The 18,966-nt window shown below is 37.2% G+C and overlaps 1 protein-coding gene across 3 annotated transcripts in view; it reads right to left on the reverse strand.

Moving 5' to 3' along the window:
- The window catches only part of KDM5A (lysine demethylase 5A), a 51,790-nt gene that overhangs the window by 24,872 nt on the left and 7,952 nt on the right, over nt 1-18,966 (reverse strand). For all 3 annotated transcript variants that reach the window (XM_035345367.1, XM_035345358.1, XM_035345372.1), the window contains 12 exons: nt 16,182-16,287; nt 15,551-15,639; nt 12,368-12,526; nt 10,719-10,838; nt 9,419-9,577; nt 7,680-7,861; nt 5,670-5,832; nt 4,760-4,879; nt 3,383-3,577; nt 3,084-3,265; nt 2,693-2,817; nt 2,290-2,440 (listed from right to left, as the gene is read on the reverse strand). In XM_035345367.1, the coding sequence (XP_035201258.1) occupies nt 2,290-2,440; nt 2,693-2,817; nt 3,084-3,265; nt 3,383-3,577; nt 4,760-4,879; nt 5,670-5,832; nt 7,680-7,861; nt 9,419-9,577; nt 10,719-10,838; nt 12,368-12,526; nt 15,551-15,639; nt 16,182-16,287 (1,751 nt within the window). The remainder of the gene's footprint in view (nt 1-2,289; nt 2,441-2,692; nt 2,818-3,083; nt 3,266-3,382; nt 3,578-4,759; nt 4,880-5,669; nt 5,833-7,679; nt 7,862-9,418; nt 9,578-10,718; nt 10,839-12,367; nt 12,527-15,550; nt 15,640-16,181; nt 16,288-18,966) is intronic.

Here is an 18,966-nt window from a genome sequence, read left to right on the forward strand (position 1 = left end):
CAGATGAATGCAGCGGAGTTGTGACACTGCACAAATTAAACACTTGGTATAAATTATCACTGGCAGGCACAACAGTCTCGCTAGCAGGACAGATTTTAAACACTGAAGAGCTGTTCCCTGCTAAGCAATCTACATTTTATTACATTAAAGAAAAACAACATTCAGTCTTTCAACCCGTGGACTTAAATATAAAATTTAGATGAATCATCACATATAATTATGCTATCTAAGTCTCAGAGAGAAAAAAAATACTGCTGGCTTTGATTTGCTCTGACAGACAGTGAGAAGGAGGGGGAGCTGCACTGGACTTGCTGTGCCACCAGAACTCTTGTGTGAAGCGAACGGAGCGTAAGAGCTCCAAGAAGCACCCCTGCAGTAGGGCTTGCTCTCCTTCCACACCACCCTACTGCTCTGTCCCTAGTCCAGGCATGGACTGCCACAGCACTGGGGGAAAGAAAAAGCACGTGGGTATAGAACCCATCTCCACTGTTTGGTGTCACCTATTTTTCTGTTTTACATACCATTGGCTACTGCATCGTTAGCTACATCTGGATCATGAATTTACGGCTACATTATTCCCTGCCAAGTAGTTCAGTTTCAACATTCATTTTTAATTTATTTATAACCTTATCCTCTGTGTAAATGTGACCCATCTCAGTGTATTAAATATAAACATAAATGTTAAAGAACAAGCTGAAGGCAACCTCTGTATATAAACTTCCTAACACCGTTTAAGGAAGATTCAAATCTTTGCTTTGGAAAAATTCTCAAACCTCAGTTTTGTATCATGTTGCAATTTAGCATACAACCACCCTTAGGCTATAAAAGTCTTCTCTTGACCCTTGGGATTCATTTTAGTTCAGATACACCACTGAAAATCGTTGGTTCTTTCTAACCTATCTACTTGCAAAAGCCCTGGAAATTCACCCACTAACTGAAGGCACGTCTGTGGAGAGAAGGCTGACATACTCCAACAGCTGGAGGAGGAAGCAGCAGCAACAGATTAGAAACATCTGGGAACTACCAAAATAATTAAAGTTTACTAGGAATGGGGCAATCCAACAGCTGTAGCTCTGCTTCCTCCACCCAGACCAGAGTTCTAAGTGACGATACCTTTGTGCTAGCGGGATCCTACAAGCAATAAAAAACAAACACATAGGCTTTATTTTCCCTGCTCAGATACAGCAAAAATGTTTCCCTATTCCAAAGAAGAGTTTTCAAGGTATAGTATCTGATGTAATTGGGTTTGTGGCCTAACTCTAAGATTTCCGTTTTCAAATTGATGCAGTGATGATGCATTAGGTCCTGCGTAGCAAAGTTGGCTATTATAATTAACAAGGTATTTACTTTTCACCTCCCTCCCTTAAATAAGCCTTAAGTTTTACATCAAAAAATACGCATGCAAAAATACAGAGTCAATTCTTACATTCAACATAGGAAATCCAAGTTAAGAAAAGTTTATCATACAACCGAGGTATCACCAGGGAACAAAGAAACACTCAGAAAGCCACAGCAAGGCAGGCAATACAAAGAACTATGCCGTCAGAAGTCACCAAGGCAAGCTGCTATTTTTCAGCCACACATCACTGCCTCCCATGATCCTTGCCAACTAAAAACTGGTTCAAACTACAGGCTCTGTTTTTGCTCTCTGCATTTCTCTGCTCCCCGAGATCTCGTTCTCCCAGTCAATGCTGGCAAGATGTGTCCTCTTCATCTTCCAGTAGTTCTACCAGCAGCGCAAAGCATTCTACAATTTACTTGTGAACAGCTGGCAAAGTTATAAATATTTGACAAATGCTACACCAGAAGCTTACCTCACCAACCACAATTATTTCCCAGTTTTCATGTACTTGGCTTTGCAATCCAATGTTTTAACAGATTTTCTTTCCTAAAGCAGTTTTATAAACCCATTCTTCATTTAAGCTACCTACTTTGTCACACTGCCAAAAATTGAAACATTGATGTCAAGACTTACTTTCCATACTTCTTTCCTCCCTTTGTCTTTCCCTACAGGTCCCCACACATTCAGAAAAATACCTGATTAGTGATCAATTTTTCCAAAGGATTTCACATTTCAGTACATGGGTCAGTGGAAAACAGTATGTTTGACACACTCCAAGAGCTTTTTGGCCCTTTGTGTCACTGTACCTGTTTCCCCAACCTCTCAATGACCACTATGGGCAAACACCAGAAGAAGTTAGTAGGCAGTGAGAAACACAGGGCTCTTGGACATTTCCAAGTCCAACCAAATAACAACTTCAGAAACTTCAAAGAAAAAGCCTGTCCTACCTGTGCTTTTGCTTTTTGCTCAGAAGCAGCTGTGCTACTGAAGCACAGGTCTCTGCTTCTTTCACTGCATCTCTCAGCTTCCGGAAAAGATCGTTTTCTGGGTATTTTCTGTCTTCAGCATCTTCCAACATCACTCTCAACTCAATTACATCTGTAATAATAGCGTACAGTTTGTATGCAGAAACAAAAGACATTTTAGATTGCTTCCAAAGCCTTCAATCAACGTTCCAACAGGCTAGTTCAATTTGAAATACACAATGATGAGTGGTATTATATTCTCAGTTTAGCTCATTTCTTTTTTCCACTAAACAATACACAGTGTTTTCTCTCATTAAAATGAGAACACAGGGGAAAAGAAAGTGGGATGTCCTGAAACTCCTGCAATGAACAATGGAAGTCTGACCTTTCTTGTGGTTGAGGTTGGCAGACAGAGCTTCTGTAACTCTACTGACCCAAGTGTCGTAAGACTGTGCTCTAACTTTCACTCCATACAGCAAAGAAGGAAGGTCTTCCAGTGGGTACCGGTACCTGGAGATGCAGAAAGAAAATCAGGCAAGAGTATTAATGCTCATAAAAAAAACATGATATTGCTTATATTGAGTTCTCCCAGCTACAAGGCCAGAAAAACAAACATAAAATACCCTCTGCCTTGAATGCAAGAATCAAGCAAAGAGATAAAAAACTCTTCAGTTAAAGGAAGAAAAGCATTGCCAAATGTTATTATTTGGCCACTGGATTCCAGTATACTACTGGATCTGGAAGAAAAGTTAAAAAAAAAAAACATGGTTGTGTACCTTAAACACTTCTTCTGCATGGGACACGGGCATAAATCAGATGGATGGTATAGGCACACCAGACGCTCAGGATTACAAGAACACGTAAGAGCTGACAAGAAGCACGTGGTTCTGCAAGCTGTGCACTGACGCTCATCATCTGGAACAAGTTCAAACACCTCTTCTTCAGACATCAACACTCCCTAACAAAAAAAAGTAAGACACTTGCTACAAACTCTAATCCAGGCAAGGCAGGAAGGGCAAGGGGGAGCAAAATTCCTTTTGCAAGCGAAGTAGAAGAGTTGCCTTTTATTACTCACCATCTGTACAACAGATTCCCTTAAGCGTGTTTCTTCCTCTATCATTAATGTCATCTCCTTGCAGACCATGGCAGCCAGCCCAACATCCAAGCACTCTGGATCTGCAGCCATCTTGAAGATCAGCTCTTCATGGGAGAAAACACAATGACGTCCTAGCCTTCGGTAATGACTCACACACTGACGTCCAATTGGAAGCTACAAAAAACAAAAACAAAAAACACGTCTGTCATTTTGGGAAAAGACATTTCAAGATGATCTCTTACCTCCCACTTTCCTTCCTTTCACAAAACCTGGGAAAGACTGACACTCAGAAATACCATTGTACCTTTCGTGACAGAGACAACTACAAAAGCATTAAATCCTATCACAGATGAGGATAAAGAAGATATCCATTGGCATGTTAGGGGGCAGGCAGGCATCTGCCATAACCTAACTTAGAGACACACATTTAAGAGCAGTCCTAAACTCTTTTAATTTCAGTGGACAGAAACTGGAACCATGAAGCAGTCATCCAGTCTCTGCTAAGGTGAAATACACTGCCCTTTGGAAATTACTATGCTTGGACTAAAAGTTAACCAAAGCTGGTATCACTCATCTTGTGGCCTTTAAAGCGAAAAAAATAGAAATGCTAGATGAATTTGCTACAGATTTCTGGGTTACATTTTGCATAAAGAAAAGAAATTTCGCATGCCTCGTGTCAGTTTAGAAGTTTTCCCAAGGGCTCTACACAGACCACATCATGAGCACAGAAAAAGGGACCACTGACAATCCTGCAGACAATTGCTCTGATGAATGAATAAACGTCTCTGGTTAATGACTAGGAATCCTATTTAAATTTATTGCAACAGAAGTTGGACATAAGTAAACTACAGATGTGATCTTATCTTCCAACTGTAAATCCTGGATAGTGATAGGACACACTATTGACATCTTATTGAAAAAGAATCTACATAAGCTATGCTCTGCTGTGCCATGGCTATCAGAACATGGGCTAATTTAATTAAAAGATACAATGAGCTGGCTCAAAAGGACAACAAAAGACAGTTACATAGCTACCTCCAACATGCAAGCGGCAATAGATATTCAATACAGTACATTAATCTATATGAAATCCAGAAAGATGCACTACAGAAATACTAACTAAAGGTACTGTGAAATCAGTGGTTGAAAAGGAAGAACAAATCCAGAAGTTTCTGTTTGAAGCTGTCTAAAGTTATGTGCTCAAAATCATTTTCTGTAATGTAAATTAACATCAGTCTCACTGTTGTACCAGGAACTATAAACATGAAACATACTGTGTAGCATAAAAGCTACTAACACTCTCGTTGCAAAAGGTCACCTAGCAGAGTCATATGAAACATATACAAAAGAACAGACCCAGTCAGCAGTGCAGAAGTTCACAGCTTCAGCAAAGTTGTATCCCTGGTTAAACCCAGAGTGATAGGCACGAGGAAAGGTCACAACAAACTCGCCAGCACACTGATTGGTCCTGTATACCTAATACAAGTGAGAGTAAAAGGGAAAAAATAAAAAGAAAGTTGCAACAGAGGTTGAGATATGATTATGAGGTGTTTGAACAGCACTTTCTTTATCTATGGACCACCACAGGCAACATAGCTACCTCAGAAGAGTTAAGGATTGGTTCCATCTTCTTAAAGTGAATCCTCAGTTCATGGGCATACTCATAAAAAGCTAGATATCTAAGTCAACAGTTTAAAACTCTATGAATCCCAAAAGGGATGTTTCTCTATCATTAATTAATCCATCAGACCACAAAGTGCAAAAGCTTCTGGAAACAGTTTATGGTTTGCTTTTCTACAGTATTTGCCAGGGAATAAATTTATCTTAACACAAAAGCAAATGATAGCGACTGCTGCTTAAAGGTCTGCTGTCAATAATGTTTGGTCAAAACAGTTTGTAAAGCTGAGATTTCTATAAAACATAAATATTTCACTGTCAAAAAGTATTAAAACCAATTCACAGACAAATGTGCTGCTATAGCAGGAATTATTTTCAATAAAAATGAAATGTAACACAATGTACTCTTGTTCTGTGAGATATTTTATGTAAGAAGTTTGGCACATTCTTCTGATATGAGATGATTAAAATTTCATGGTGATGATAGAGAAGGATTCTAGAAAATGTATTTTAAAACCACTCCGTAACTAATGAGTTGAAGATGTAAACGTCCACTACAAAAATTCTTCAGAGCTATATCAAACAATTGTTACAAAAATTTGGCACAGAATGACAAAGTGAGTGGGTAAAATGCTCGTGTTCTACTCACTGGTACACCATGTTCCATCAGTACGTTGGGGTTCATGATAGTGACCAGCTGATGCAGGAGATCAGGCTGGGATTCAAATAGCTCAGGAGCTAACTCCTTCATCACATCCTCCAGTTGCTCTGCTGCATGAGAGGGCACACCATACCACGTCTTTGGCTCTCCCCTAATAAAATAACCACAATAATCAACGTGTTACTTAAAGAAGAGCAGGGATGCCAACCAACTGCAAAGTGTACTTCTAACACCACTGTGTACACAAACCAAATATTTTACATGTAGGCACAAAATCATCTTTAATCAAAAACGACCTGTGTCATTTATCATCGTGTATCATTTTCATCTGAAAAAAACGATCGCTCTGCAACACAATTCTCAACACACCTGACAGCAGATTTGCCATGACAAACCTAAGATGGAAGATAGTGTCATTTATCATGCTCTAAAGGGATAAAATGGGCAATCCTTCTCCTTTAGGAAGCAGAAAGACAATTCATCAAACAAGACCTTGGCCATTACAGCCACTGTTTAAAAGAAAAAAAAAAATCATCATGGTATTCCTCCATTCTCTCAATTAGTTTTGAAGAAGTCTTTTGTCTGAAACCAATGGCAAAGTATACCCCATAAAGAAAGTAGAATGAATAAAATATCAGTGTGATGACGTATAATCAATCCCTCTAAAATACATAACCACTTATTAAAAACCAATGGTTCACTGGACCCTTAAGACAGAAGATACATAATAACATGTTAGTTAAGTATGAGGGAAGAAAGGACACACAGGGCCAAAACCAAACAGAATTCCTTGAGAACACATTATTCTAGTCTTTCCAGTCCCGTCTTAACGAAAATAAGCTCTAATGATCTAGAATCTACAGTATCAAAGTTTTGGGGTTTTATTAATTTTGTTTGATTAAGAAGTACAAGTAATATCTGCTGAAATATCTGAATCAATTTACATAGCACTTGCTATCTAACTATATTAATAACCTTATTATCACCAACCATCCCCAAAGTTAGACAAGGAATGGTATAGCATTTTCTTTGGTTTTTACAGGCTTCAGTGACATCTGCTGGTCGAACATGGCTACTAAGCCCCCGTAAGTATGTACTGCTCTTTATCTGGCTGGGTGGCTGGAATTCACCAGCTGACACAAACTCCTCCATACTGATCCAGTTAATAGCATGCTGAGGACAATAACTGAACTCTAAACAAACTGAATCCTCCTCCTGAGCTAGTAAGATCAGATCTTACTAGCAAACAGTTCTCCAGAAACATGCAATCACAGTCTAAAGGCTATCAACTTATCCTTACCAGATGTACGACAAACTTTCCTTTCTGAAGGGGTGCTTCCTACAGCCTCCCCTTGTCCTACTCCCCTGGTGAATGGGAAGACTGCAATGCAGAACTGGGAAGACTGCAATGAGTTAATCTGTCGACATTTTTATTTTCAAATAAAAACTGAACACTAAAACTCTTTTAGGAATGTTCTGAAAGTCAGAATTACTTTTCAATTTATCTTCTCTTGAATAAGAATATTTCTATGGATACGTAGATCTGCTGCTGAACTTCCAGTTCCGACACCTCTATACATGACTAGGCAGCAGCCCTAATTTCCGGCAAAGGGACATACCAAAACTTAAAATATAAATTTTAAAAATAAAGCATATTTCACACCAGTGAACTCCAAGTCAGTTCAAAACCAAAAACTTTCTTAGAAAAGATGTAAGCCTCTATACAATGATTTTGCAGTAATACTAGATTGTTGGCAATGCAAGAGAATTTAATCAGATCATGAAAAATATCAAAGTGCTTAAAATACTATTTCTGTTCTCCTTTTCATTTGCTCTCCTTTTCATGTGCTCTCCTTTCCCTTTTCATATGGACTACTCCTTGTGTATAGCGCTTGGTTTAAAAGTCATCAGGAAGCATAGGTATTTTAAACTAACAAACCAAATGCACTAAAAGCAAACAAAGTAGTGTAAGATAGATGTGCAAAGGAGGGCCCATACCAATGCAGGTAGTTGATAGAATAGCTCCAGTGGTCTTCAATATGCCAGCAAAATGAGGAGAAGCACATCCCAACATACAGCCAAGGTACCTTCATGCCAGAGATGTCGGCATTGATATGAGCAAGGACTGATTGTTCCAGAATTGGCATGTTATTCAAGTTCCAACCAGAAAGTGCATAATCCTGCAAGAAAGAAAAGGAGAAAATTCTCAACAAATCAGATGACCATAAGGACATCAACTCTAGAAAAGAAAAGTACTAAGAAAGATCAGCTTATCCATTTCTATAGCAGATACTGCACAGTATTCCCCAGCAATGAGGCACCTGAACTAGGAAATACTTCCTTAAACTCTTTAGTCAGCACTTCATCACACTATGGGCTATGCATGTTGAAATACTAGGACTGGCCTTGTTCTTTGGATCAATGCTCATCTACTTAAACTTTGACCACCATCACCACCACCCCCCACCAAGTTTCATGCTTTTCTGAAGGAAAAAAATTACCAACAACACAGAAAAGCCAAAGATAGAAGTCTTCAATAAAATGGGATAACTTATAATGGTACAATGGGATACTTATAATGGTACAATGAAACTCGTGGTATTATTTCAGCTTTTGAGAGACCTGCTTTACTACACTGCAGTTTATCTTCATCTTCATAAATTATTTCAGCAAGTTCTCAAGAGAAGAAATTCCCACACTTATTTCACAGAAATCAGCACCACCAGTTAAGCAATTCCACCTTTACTTCAAAATGTGCTCAAGTCTGTACAAAAAAAAATGAAAATTCAGACTGCCACTACCATTCTACTTTCAACCTTAATGAAAGCTGTTAGCACACATTCAGTCAGTTTAGGCATATCCTATAGTTGCTGAAAGGAATGGTCCCACCCTCACCTCAGCCACATGTTACTGTTCTTTCCTTCGCACTGACACTAAAGATAAAGCAGTGAGTCCAATGATCTGGCTAGAAAGCATTTTTTTTTAATTAATACTTTCATACAAATAGATCATCGAGCATTTCTGACTCACCAAGCAATTACAAAATCACTACACCGCCAAAGGTGCAGGTAGGAAGGTGTAGACATGGGTGGAAAACAACAGTGAGCAGGATTACCTTTTCCAGGGATTGGAATGAATTGATTTGGGTGTTGTGTAATCATGAAAACACACCCTTAATCTAATTTTGTAAGAATTCAAACATATAAGCAGCCATAAAATTGATACGCTACAGTAAGGTCTCGGGAAAACTAGGTAATATACTTACCAGATGTTATCTTATTTTCCATAATAGGATGCTACAACTGCATTTTTTTTCATTCTTACAGTATGCACAGCCAGAAAAACAAGCTAAATCTGATTAGCCTGTTTTATTTATTATGAACCTCCTAAGGAGGTTAGAATTATGTTTCGGTAGATAACTCTTCAGAACAAGAAAGGAAAATCTTATCAGTTTCCTTACACTTGGATATACCATAATACAGGCAAAGATATGCAAGTTGTTAAATGATATAAAACAGGTGTGACTTCAATCACGACAAACAGCCTAGCTATCAGCAACCTGATCTGGAGAAGAACCTAAACTGTCAGATTAATGCTCTGCTCAAAAAGAATGTTAAGCGTAAGCAAGAGCTTATTTATTTCATGATAAAAACCACATTGATTCCAGACTTGTATTCTCATTGTGAAATCTTATGAAGGGCAAAGAATGGGGTCGGTCTGCATCTCCTGTTTCTCACCTCCTCCTCTGGCATCAACTTTCGTCGGCCATCCTTCACTGGAAAGCCACTTCCAAAGTCCTTGGATGATATATCAGCTCCATATTCTACAATGACATCTTCTTCTATGCTGCTCACCAATCTCCAGAATTCCTTTTCCACAAGCTCAGTGGGAACCATCTGAAAGTAAAAAGTAAAAAAAAAAAAAAAAAAAAAAAAGTTAGGGTATGTGCAGACAAGATCTCACCTAAAAGCTATAATTTAAACAATACGCTGTTATGAATCCCCCACTTATCTCCAAATACCAAGGCCATTCCCCCTCACCCCTCCATCTCTTCATTGTCATACAGTTTGGTCTGTATTCCTTAGTAGTATCTGCAATGTAATAGAAAGAGAATGCCACATCATGAGGGATGGAATGAACAAAAAAGATGAGGTTACCAGAAGTGCAGCTAACAAAAAGGTTAATTCTTGACAGACAAAAAGGGAGGAGACAACAAGCAGAAGCTAAGCAGCAAACAGAATAAATAGCGTGCATATTCCAAACTCTTTCAGAGTATAACAACCAAAACCTCTGAATAACAGCAAGAAAATTCAGATAAATGTGTTCAAGAGTGTAGTCTTCATATATCTCATTACAACCCCTACTTACAAGCATTTAGTTATGAAGCTTGTTAGAACAAAATAAGGAACAAAGCTTATTTTAGTGTCCCAAAGCCATACAATAAATCAAAGGCCTTAAAAGCTGGAAGCTTTGACAACACTGCCCACAAATTACCGAAGAATGCCAAGAAGAAGTAGCTAGGTGTTTCATGCAGTATGTATGACAGTGGGATAACGAAGGTGTGCCAAAACAGATGTGCCAGTTTTGGAAATGCTGCTGAGGTGCAGAACACACAAACCATAACCCACAAAAGATTGACAGACTCAGTCTATTTACTCATTTGTTTGCAAGAAAAGACTGTAACAGGGAGAAAAACAATCCTCTGAATAAACCAAACCAAGACAAAAGCCATAGAAAGGGTGGAAGAAAGACCCCTATGACAAACTAGAACAGTCCTATACTTGGTTTAAATAATCAAAAAGGAAAAAAATTAAATGGAGTATAGCCCTACAAGAAATGAAGCTATCCATCACAGGAAAAGGGTGAAATGCAGTTGAAGCAAGACCAGATGCCAGAAAGCTAAATCATTTGTTTACATGTTTGAAGCATATTGTGCCTTTTTATACAAACCTAAGATGCCTCAGCAGAAATTCAGGATCAGCTGAAACATCTTTTCTTTTTCCCCTACAAGGAATGACAACAAAAGTTGAAACTCACATGGACCGGCATGTTGAAATAATCAGACTTGAAGTTATCAGCCATTTCACCAAAGCTCTGGAGAGTATATTCCCTGACAGCTTGTTCAAATCCAAAGGCCTCACGGGGTTTGTTGCATTCCTAAGAGATAGAACATGAAAATATTGTTCCCTGCAGATTATGGTACACCGTCACACTTCTTGTTTTTCTCTAAAACACACTAATGTCCATCTGAGTCTTTACCAAACACAATAAGCTATCAGTTTTGAGTGCTTTTTTTAGCTGAGAAAGTGCTACCTTAATGGAAATGGAGCAGAATTAATTGCATGGAAGCTAATGTAACATGGTAAACCCCAATACTATACACTTCTGCTTGCCTGTACAAGCTAAGTGTCATCATCTGTTCTGCTAGCAGCAGAGCGTGACAGTGCACAAGAAGAATTTAGCGTTAAAGGCATTTCTTAGACACACTGGATTCAAGTACCTGCAGAATAACTGCACAGGAAGTCATCCTGCCAGTGCTTTAGTCTTAACCTAGCGTAACATCAACTGATTTAGCACAATGGAAGTAAAAAGGAGGAAGAATAAGATCAAAACAATACAACACGTACCAAAGCAGCTGACTAGTAACATCTAATAACACAAAGTCCGTCTGACAAAATCTTCAAATCTTCCACTGTCCTATAATCATGCCAAGAGTCCAAAAAGACCAACTTACGTTTCTGCTACTGTTCCCATCCATTTCTACAATGTATTTTTCACACAATGTTTATATATACAAGATATATTTGAGCACAAACATGACACAAAACTTAGTGACTTAATAGTCAGTGTTTAGTCATAATGAAACCAGACTGAAGAGGAATTCAAGACCAGTAGTTTCTTTTTCTTTGGGGAAATGGGTATATAAATTTAAGTGCACGTGTTAGTGCCCCTTTCTGGAAAAAATATGGTCTTTCTTAAAAAGTTAAATCCAGTCACAAAATTACAGCTTTAGAAATAGCAAGCCTTTTTCATCTGAATTCTACATCTACCTATCTCCTGAGCTTGCAAAAGTTGTTTTCTGAAAGCAAATATCAAGCTAATCGGTCATCACTTTGAACGTGGTATCTTTTGAGCAATGAAATTCAAACTAGCTTCCACTTTTGGAGCCTTAACAGTTGCTTTCTCATCAGAGTCTAAACCAAATCTAAAATAGCTAGTTTTTAAATTAGTTCTTTCACTTTCTGCAACAAGCTATTCTGAACGTCATAATGACTTCTCAATAATCAAAGCTCCCTGCTATGCCCAAATCACATGCTTTGATTACTTTGTTGCTTAGAAAACCTCTCATCACTGTGCTTAAACACCTATCACAACCCTAATTCTCACTTAATTCCCCGCTACCAGCTCATCAAATTGAGTTTCAACTCTTAAAATATAAAGGCTAGAGTTTTAGCTTTCACATGGCAGTGTCATAAACAAAAGTTATACCCAGGCTCTGGAAGGAATATTTCTCTCCTTAAAGCTCATCAGCCAAGAACAGCTGGAGATTTACATCTTGACAAAGTTCCAAACAAAACTACAGCTCCTACTCAGATGGAACAACAATGAGAGCTGAACTGCAGTTCTTCTAATCTTTTCTGGATCACAACCATACATAAAAAGCTCAAGTAGTTCTTCAACCATACCTCTGCAACACACTTTGGACACCTCCAATCACCTTTAGGTACATCGGGTAAAGGAGGAATCAAGCAAAAAGTGTGATAGCTGTCATCACATCCATCGCATAGTAGCAGTTTGTCTTCATTATTTCCTCTGCCACAGAACAAGCAAACATACAAGTCAACCTGCATAGAGAAAAAAAAAAAAAAAAAGTTGTTATATAAGTTTCTTCACCCAGAACCTGCCTTCCTTTTCCTAACAAAGGAAAGATGCAATCCTGAAATTCAATATAAACATCAACGCCACCTTCTCTAGTTGTTGAGAAGCACCGGTAATGATAGACTGTGCTTCAGTGAGGGTGGAGGGGAATAACTGGAAATAACTGCTGGAAATAACTATTCAGTTCAGTTGGGTAATTGTTTTCTAGATAACTCAGAGTAGCTTCTCATTTGCTATTCCAAGGCAAAACAGTAGGTTACCGTTTTTAAAACCTCATGCTCCCCCTCTCTGAGCTTCAAACACTGAAAACAATTCAAAGTGAAATCACTACAGGTAGTTTTTGGAGATATTCTTCAGTCACATGCTACTTCAGAAACATACATGCCATCAATTGCAACAGAGCAGTGATTATGATCGCAATGGACATGAAAAGAGGACAAAAAAACTAACCTACACATTTGAATTAAATTCCAAGGGGAAGGGGAAGAAACTGATGTAAAGATACAAAATCCTTTCTTGTTTAGCCCAAAATAGAGGACATAAATTCCAAATGACGTAACTGTTAAACCTAACACAACAGAGAAAAAAAAATCGCAGGGGTCTGTCCAAGATCACCTCTCAACAAGAATAACACTGACTGGGAGATGTGTCTCAGGGCCATCATCATCAGATTTCAAATTTTCTCAGCTATTACTTCATGTACTGTCCAAAGGACTTCTAATTTAAACATTTAATAGAAAACCCAAGATCTGTGATGTAATCTAAATACAGAAATGGTGTATTAGTTTACCACAACTAAGAAAATATCCTCCATATAAACATTTAATAACAATATGAACTTTACAAATGACGCTTGTTCCAAATTCTGCTACTATTACTCTCAAAGCACTGAGCAACTCAGGTTCTGAGCATATTTTCCTCACATGGCTAAAAATCCTCCAGAAGGGGTGGGTTTAGTTTGGGCTAGGAGGGATTTGTTGTTTTTTCTTTCTGGTCAGGCTGTCATAAAAACATGTGCTTTTCAGTTCATTAAACTCACAGTTATGCCAAACACGTGAAATCAACCCCCCATCTGAGTTATGCCAGCCTAGTTAAGTACGCAATTTCCTAGCTATGCAATAATAAACTTCTCTAGGGGAAGATTGCTTAATAACTATCTTAAGAAACAATTTTAGAAAATAATGCAGGTCTATCAAGAAACCCAGCATTTTCCCATTTTTAAGACCAAAAAAGACCACTAAAATACAGAATATCATATCTATTTTAAAGAGTTAACAAATAACTAGTTACTTTTCTTGTAGGTACATAAAAGGGAGAAAGGGTACCTTAGCAACCTATCAAACGTTTCAAGGTTCTCATCCCAAAACTAAAAATGCATTAAAATGGCAGTTATAATAGGAGGCTATTCTATGATATTCACTAGCTACCTGTTGCTGATAATACCTTCTTTCCTCAAAATTCATATGAACTTAAGTAATTTTTTGTCAACCCAAGTGATGATTTGCCAAACACAAAGATTGCCTTGAAATACATATTCACAAAATGCAGACCTGTGGTTACACAGTAACCACAAACAAGCCTCCTAGCCATGTAATTAAAACACAGTAAGACTGTAATGGTATATGATTATAGATTGCAGAAGGGGGGAGGGGAGGATAAAAAGAAAAAAGGTATATGTTATTTCATTGCCTCTCACAAAAGTGCAGGGAGTGAGGGAGAAGTATAAACAAAACTGCAGCACAGTATTTTTCAGACAACTTATATATGGCTAACGTATCACCTGTGCACTTCAAAACTGCTTTCCTTGAAGATCTCTCAAAGCATTAAAAAAAAAAAGGCCTGGAACCAAATCCAAATGGTACTAAGTCACAATATTTCAGAACACTCTAGGTAGAGGAATTCAGTTTCAAAATAGCAGTTCTGTTGCTACAGTATTTCCATTTTCTCTTTTAGACAGGAATAAACAGAATGTATACAAATATAGTCTTCTATACAGAAACAGATGCCGGACAAAATATTTTTAAATGAAAGCATACTTTAACAAAATGGTTGCAATACTTACACTGCCTAAGAATATCATCTACTCAGTAGTAACACAATTTAAAAGAAAATTAAAGTCACAAACTCTAACTTAGCTACAATGGCACAATGATATGTTTAAGTGTCCAACTTCTCCCACATCTTCTTCCCCAGAGGAATTTTCACACATAAAATACGATTTCTGGAGACTTTTGGCTGCCTTGGTCTTCCATGGTCTAACTTAAAATAAACTTTTGTTAAGTGTTCTTAGGCTGAGAAAAAAAACAGCTGAATTTTTAGTGAATGAGTCTCTTTCCTAAGACGTTAAAAGCATGTCTTCATTTACTGTTGTGTACGCATGCTAAATTATTACACTAAAATTGAAAAGTAATGTGCTACTGAAAATATTAAGAACAGCAATATACTACTTCTCTGTGGTCAAGCATCAGAGAGCTTAACATTTCATCTTTCCCTTTGGGTTTTCTCTTAATTTCCTCCTGCACCCACTTATAGAATGACTAGTTTAAACTCAAAACAGCAAAGACAAGACAAAAACAGCTAAAAATGCTATTATCAAAATACGGAAATACTAGAGCGCATCACACACGTTTAATGGAAGAGAAGTTGGATTATTGCTCCATGAAGGGGAGCTCTGTTTGAAATCGAGCTGCTGAAGACATGCAAGAAGTGCACAGCAAAGGAAGTCCTCCAACCTGTAATCAGCAAGTACCTTCATGTTGTAACACTCTTCCTGTCTGGAAGATTAAAACTAAAACCTACACATAAATTATCTTCCAAAATATTGTTCATTTTTCCCACACTAGCAGTATCATCTGTGGCAGTGTCCATCCATCCATCCACTTATTTATATGGGATGAATTTTCAGGAAAACAAACAAACAAACAAAAAAAAAAACAGCAAATTGTGGAATTTTTTATTATCTGAAACCACAGTTATAGAATCAAACTTACAAAGTTGACAGAAAGAGTTCCTTTGCGTTGCCTCATCTGCATTCCAAATGCTTCTGATCTGGTTCCCTTGCGTCTTCGTGTCACTTCATCTTTAAGTAAAATAAAGTGAAAGGTTATTAATATCACACGACACAACTTGCAAAAAAACCCCACAGGTGTCCAGTTGGGTGCCCTGCCTTTCATATCAGAAACTACCTGATGGTCCACAGCAAGACAAAATGCCTTGCTGTAACCTAACCAAATAAACAGGGATTAGGAACATATATTTTGCTTAGCCTCACAGTTCATCCCAATTGCCTCACAAAACAGAGTGAATTACACTCATCATGTGTGCACTTAGCTGCTGGGATCAGTTTCAGAATCATCAAATCCTGTTTTCCCTTTCAGTCACTCAGTTCATGCAACAGCTGCTTAATTGTTATGGTTACTATGTAGTACATAAAGAGATGAAACTTTGCCAAGTTACACGAAGCACCCTATAAATCTTTCTCATGAATTAAAATCTGAAATACTTGGCTTTTTTTTTCCAGTTACAATGATTTGCTGACTTCTTAATATTGTCTCTGGAGACCTGCAGAAAGATTTAATAGCCTTACTACTTTACAAAGCAATGAGCTCAATATTTAATTACCCTCTTTATCCTTTGCTCCCAATGCCAGTCCCATCATCTTGGGTCCAGCTCCAAAGATCTGAAGCTTCTTGAGTTCAGTATTTCTACTCATCTCTCCTGTCTCTGCCTAAAAATAAAAATAAGACCACATCAGCACAAAATAACAATACTTCTCCAGCTCTCGTCATTTGCTTTTTTTTCAATCTCATAATACCCAACATCAGCTCTTCAAACAAAAGGCAACAAAGGCATGAAAAGACATTATTTTCTTTTCCTGAAGCCAACAAGTGAATGCAAATGGAGTTAGAGAGCATTTTTATCCCTACTTTCCAAATAATTTCCCACTTAGCATCAGGCTAACCACAGAAAGTCATCTATACAGCAAACAAAAGAACTACATTTGACATTTATACAAAAAATAATAATTAAGAATGCCACAGCATTATCTTCCAAAACTGCCATGATACCATGAAGTGCTTGGAAGGGAACACAAATCTTGTTTCAGCAAGAGCTTTTATATACTTCCTTGAATAGACATATGGCACTGAGTTCCAATCTGTTTCCTGGGTTTACTCATGATGACAAGCTGTAACTGAAATCACAGCTACTCGTTGTACCTTTGCAACCTCAAAATCAGAGATGAAAAGATTAAGTTAGATGACACACCTCCACAGACCTGTAGTCCTGTTGTTCCTGAAGCATTCGGTTCAAGCAAACTTCTTCCTGTCCCCCATTAACAATCAATCTCATTCTCCCACATCATATCTGCTAACCTAGCAGCGAAAAGAACCTCAATTTTCTGGTTTTATCTACAATACAATCACCTTGGTAGTTGTATTTATTTTGTCGCCTTGCATGTTGAAAACCCTTTCTAACACTGATAACGGCTACTAAATTGTCACCATTCACAAACTTCCTCCTGAAATTAACTGATCTTAAAAGATCTCTGCGAGTCTATCAATTTAGAAGACAGGTGTCAAATTCCGAAGTGCTTATCTTCACATAACTTACTCATGCTACTTCATCTGTTATTTTCCACAGAATTATGACCTGAGTTGGCCCATATGAAATAAGTTCCCTTGGGGAAACAAACATTCACAGTTTTCAGTCAAAACAACCAAAAAGCCCTCCCCAGAAAAGTGTTTAAAGTAAGAAATCCAAACGTACTTCTAGCAAAGTTAAAAGTAGGTCCATTTCCATTTAATCAGTTGTTTTCTTCTGTTGCCAGAACACACTGAAAGAAATCTCATTTCCTAGTCGTTATTACCCAGGGGAATTTTATCGATATTTAGAGACCCCGTTCCCACTGAATTGCATATTCAGTATTTCCTAAGTGATTATCACTAATATTCTCATTTTGAATATTTATGAATTCAACATCTCTACTATTTTCAGTTTATATATGTATTATTTTTTGTTTGTTTGCTAAGTCCACCTTGAAATTGCACGCCAACTAGCAAATTTTTCCTCATAAACTCTTCAATATTTGGCTAACAAGCCATGAGGAAACAGACTTATTTTTGCTGTACGGAAAAGCCTACAACCTCGAGACTTTATGGTTCCCATTTGAAATGCGTTAATATTTTCTCCATTTTCTCAATGAACAGCACTTGACAATCAACCCACATTAGACATCTCATCACAGTATGATTTTCCTTCATTTCAGCAACATTTATTAATAATCTCCAAAATTTCCCTCCTGCTACTGTGACCTAAGGTAAGATTCTCAATGACACCCAAAAAATAATTTGACTATTGTATTTACTAAATCACTAATGTACAACCATCCTTTTTAGTTTTATAGCTTTGATTAAAAATGCCTTGCCTAAATAATATTTTCACAACACCACTGCCCATATTTATTTGGATTCCACTAAAACTAAGTGGAGTGGATGTAATCCAATTAGTTTTCTATGCTCAGGCCAAAAAAAAAAAAAAAAAAAAAAAACAAAACTTTTTTAAAAAAAACACCACAAAACATTATACATTAGAATATGTGTGTTTTTTTTAAAAAAAAGATTCCTGTATAACCTTACAAATACTGCAAGGCTATTGATTGTGTAAGTTGTGAAAACCAAAAGCATTCACAAAGCTTAATGAGGAGTCTTTCTGTGGTATCCTTCACAATAGTATAACAACACCCAATTCAAAACCATGAATACATAAAAGCAGATATCCTGCATTCCTTGCCATCTTTTCACTATTAATAGTACAAAACTTCATGTTCTTGCATTAGTTTTTTTATAAAACGAAAAGCAAAATTAACTTAATTAAATGGAAATTCTTTTTCCTGAAGGGTGCTTGATGAAAATATCTTTCTTTTACTTTCTAAACAGAAAACACAATACAAAGGCTTTTCTTGTATAAGGGCAAATCACGTAACATGATGAGAATAGTTGCAAACAAGAATTCAAATATTTGTGTGCTTTTCCCATTTGTCAGCATCTCCCAGAGTTCTTTTGTTTTACTCTATTATTGCCATCAAATAAATCTCTCAAACTAAAAAAATGAAATTTCACTTTATTAATTGTTACTCTAAAACCATCCACAATTGGTTTTAGTTTTTCCCAAACTTGCTTGGATATTAATATCCTTATTATTTATCTCTGACAAGAAAGTACTTAAAAATCTTTTTTCTTCCAGCACTGCATTTCGTTACCAGAACTCATCATGATGTAACCTCGTTAGACAAATCCCTTGTCAGTTAAAATACATCCTAAAAGATAATTTATGAAGATTTTCCCCCCTAAGAAAGATTCCCTTAAATTTAACTTATATTATCCCTTTTCCCAATCTGAATCATTCT

The sequence above is a fragment of the Oxyura jamaicensis genome, chromosome 1 (assembly GCF_011077185.1).
Source record: "Oxyura jamaicensis isolate SHBP4307 breed ruddy duck chromosome 1, BPBGC_Ojam_1.0, whole genome shotgun sequence".
Lineage (NCBI taxonomy): Eukaryota > Metazoa > Chordata > Aves > Anseriformes > Anatidae > Oxyura > Oxyura jamaicensis.